Below are 3,496 nucleotides of genomic sequence, written 5' to 3'. Positions count from 1 at the left end.
TTTGAGTGTAGCTCAACCCGTGAGGAGTCAAAGCTTAGACTCAATGATCCTCAAGGGCGCCTTCCAACAGGGATATCTATGAGATTCTGAGTGGAAGGCAGATGAAAATAAATCCAAAAGAGAGAACAATGGGAGTTATTTGAAGAAGCTTCACTCAAAAGCAGCCTTAAGCAGTGCACCAGGGCCTTTCTGAGTTCCTGAGGGAGGAGCTGGCTGAGGTCACAAAGGGTGGGGTTGGCTGGGCTGTGATGCGCTCTGACACCTGTGACATCACAGAGGACGTGTCACAGAGGGGGAAGCAATAAAAGGCCCCTGCAGGTTAACGCTGGCCCTCTATTGCTTGGGCAAGCGGTGAGTACACACGCGGCGCGGAGGGTGGGCTGGGGACAAGGGCTGGGGCAGAAACGCTGCAACCGGGGCTGGCTTCTTCCCCTGCCTGCAGGGACAGCCCCTCATGGGAGAGCCTTGGGCAGGCCACAGGGCTGCTGCTGCTGCTGCTGCTGCTCCAGGGGCACTGGGATAGCCCTTGCTGCCTGCCAGCTGTCTGGGGCCCTGTCCTTCCTGCGCCCAGAACCCTGAGCATCCTGTCCTCCCTGCAGCAACCAGTAGTTCCCACCCTCCCTTCCCCACTCAAGGCCTTCTCTCCCTCCTCCTGCAGACCATGGATCCAGTCGTGTCCCTGTTCGCGCTCTTGCAACGTCTCATCCAGTACCCGCCGCCCGTGGGTGATGCTTTGGATGAGGAAACACGTTGGCGCATGGAAGCGCGTGCAAAGTACCTGGAATGGGAGATGCTCCGGCTGGAGCAGGAGGTGGAGCAGCTCTCCCAGAAGAAGATGCCACACTTGCAGCTCTTAGCTGTTGCTGTGCTCCTGGCCCTGGTCTTGGTCCTGTGGATTATTGGGTGGAAAAGCAGCCCGAGGAGAGAGCAGAATGAAGAAGAAAACCATGGTGCAAATGAAGAGGAAGTTGGCAATGTTGCTGGAAATGAAGATGACAGTGATGGAAATGATGTTGTCAATGGGGCTGCACTTGCAGAAAACAACAATGACAGTGATGTTGAAAATGTAGTCCAAGAAGAAGACAACGATATTGACGATCGTGTTGGACAAGATATAATGGAGCGCATACAATGGCCTGCACAGGACCTGCAGAGAGGCTGTGGGTGGGTAACTGACCTGATGGACAATTATACATTTTACTTTGCTCATGTCTTGTCTTACAGTTTCTACCCAGTCCTGCACCGAGCCATCGGGGTTGGCAGTGCCTTTGAAGGTTGGAGTCCCCGTGAGCAGGATGTCGTGTACCGTGTGCTCGTACCCATGACTCCTCCCCGAGGCCACAGCTTCCACCTGGAGCTGGACAGCGCGAGGCAGAGGCACGTGAGGAACTTCCGTGTCCGCGTGCAGCTGGAGTGCACCTGCACGGGGCAGCAGCTGGGTGAGAACATGCTGTGCTTCCTGCACCACCCCGAGGAGGAGCTGAGGAGCAATCAGGAACCCAGCCTCCTAGACACCCTGTGCACCGACTCCTACCTGGACGTGCAGAAAACTGCCCGCTGGTTCCGGCAACTGGTGAAAACAATGTGGCCAGCTTTCCCTCAGTCACACAACTGGCATTTAACGCTGCTGCCATCGGCACGCTCCTGCCAATTCAAGGTGACCAATGGTGAAGAAAGCTTCAGGATTGAGACGCTGTTCGGGGTGCGGAGAGGTGACTCAGCCGTCTTTGTGAGCAGCCAACCTAGAGAGGCCTACACACTAAGCACAATCTGGCGTGAGTCCTACGCTGTGGCAGAGGCTGAGTTCTTCAAGTACATTGCCAGGCAGGCCCCCCCTGACAGCTTGCACCTCAAATGCCTTCAGTTCTTCTCCTGCCTTGTTCGGGGCCTCAGCTTTACCACCTACACCATGAAGACCATTGTCATGCACCTGCTCATTGCCATGCCCGCGTCATCGTGGCGCAGGGGACATCTCCGGGAGCGACTGACGGACATCAGGGACAGCCTGCATATATGTTTGCAACAAAAATTCCTCGAGCACTTCATTGTGGGTAACCGGGCGTTTACTCAGGACATCAATTTACCCCCAGATGTAAAAGTGGGTAGGACATCCAATCTCTTCCGTCACCTGGCGCAGCGGCCGGCTGCCCACGCCCAGGCAATGCGGGATTTCCGGCTGCTGCACAAGAGGTTCAAAAGAATCGCTCTCGGAGAGGATAACTGAAGGAAGGGCAGGAGCCATGGCCATGTGCACAGAGCTGTGCTTGTGCTGCTCGCAGCTGGCAGCAGACAACCACCTCTTCTCCTTAGCACCAACAAATTTGGTGCTAAGGAGAAGAGGATGCGTGCAAAGGCTCTGGAGAAGGTCCAACAGCCTCTGCTAGCACCTCAGAAGATGGACTGCCGCGGGAGGGTTTATTCTACTTCTTTCTATCATTTCACTTTCCAAAAAAGGCACCCAGTTGTCATTGAGCCCTGCTCTACATGCTGAGCTGAAGTCTCCAAACCCCACCTGCAATAGGCAGTTATTCCCTGCCTTTGAGGAGACCTAAAATTTCAAGCATGAAAAAAGTGGGAATCTGGGACAGAAAAAGAAAAAAAGAAATGGGGCAAAAGAGAGTATGAGGAAAGACTGGCACTGCTGACCCGGGATGAGACAATGGATGGAGCCTCTCCATGTCCCTGGAAGAGACACCTTTATGTCAGCATTAGACCACGTGTGTTGGAGCTGACATGAAATTTAATCTATAGCAGAATCAAGGATTTTGTTTCATAGATAGATATATTGTGTATGCCTGTTATGTACGATGAAGTTTATGAATTATCATATATACTAGTAAAATACGATAAATCCAAACAATATAGTAATAGAAATAATATCAAAATATGAAATGTGGAGTTACATAAGGATAAAAAGTAATTTTAAAGAGTTGCATATGTAATTTTGTTTAAATAGTAACAGTAGAACACATATTTATTGTCAGTGTCTGTTATGACACATATTGTTGCTCATAGTCCCTTTATGTCTAGAAGGTTTTTCATAAAATAGATATATTTATTACATATATAGCATACATATGATATATACTTGCTGTATACATTAAATACGAATATAACTCTGTAATATATATTCTATATCATATGCCTATAATAAATTACATGCGTGATAATAAATTTTGTACAGATGTAAAGCCATATCCAGTCTTACTATCTGTTGCAACCCATATTCCTGCTCTAGAGTTAGTGCATTTATAAGTAGCAAACGGTAAAACGCTTTGCTCTGGTGTCAATAAAAGGCAATTTGTGCAGAATCTGGAGTGTGCAAGACTTTATTGATCTCAGCCAGGCTTATAGTAGTGGTAAATGTCACAGGCTGTGAATCTGGGCTCATGAACATGACTCCTTGAACTCAACCAAACTCAGAGCGGTGAATTATCTCTAGCCAAAATTAAGCCAAGCCACCCCCAGCCCCTCTGATCACAGAATCCCGGAATGC

General features: G+C 49.7%; 1 protein-coding gene across 1 annotated transcript; it reads left to right on the top strand.

Moving 5' to 3' along the window:
• Positions 1–661: 661 nt before the first annotated feature.
• LOC140684375 (inositol 1,4,5-trisphosphate receptor-interacting protein-like 1) lies at positions 662–2,224 on the top strand. The gene has a single exon (XM_072930667.1). The coding sequence runs from the start codon at positions 662–664 to the stop codon at positions 2,222–2,224; it is 1,563 nt and encodes a 520-aa protein (XP_072786768.1).
• The last annotated feature ends 1,272 nt before the right edge of the window (positions 2,225–3,496 follow it).

Source organism: Taeniopygia guttata, chromosome 5, assembly GCF_048771995.1.
Source record: "Taeniopygia guttata chromosome 5, bTaeGut7.mat, whole genome shotgun sequence".
NCBI classification, from domain to species: domain Eukaryota; kingdom Metazoa; phylum Chordata; class Aves; order Passeriformes; family Estrildidae; genus Taeniopygia; species Taeniopygia guttata.
The sequence above is the reverse complement of the archived record's forward strand: the minus strand, read 5'-3'. Positions and strand labels throughout refer to the sequence as shown.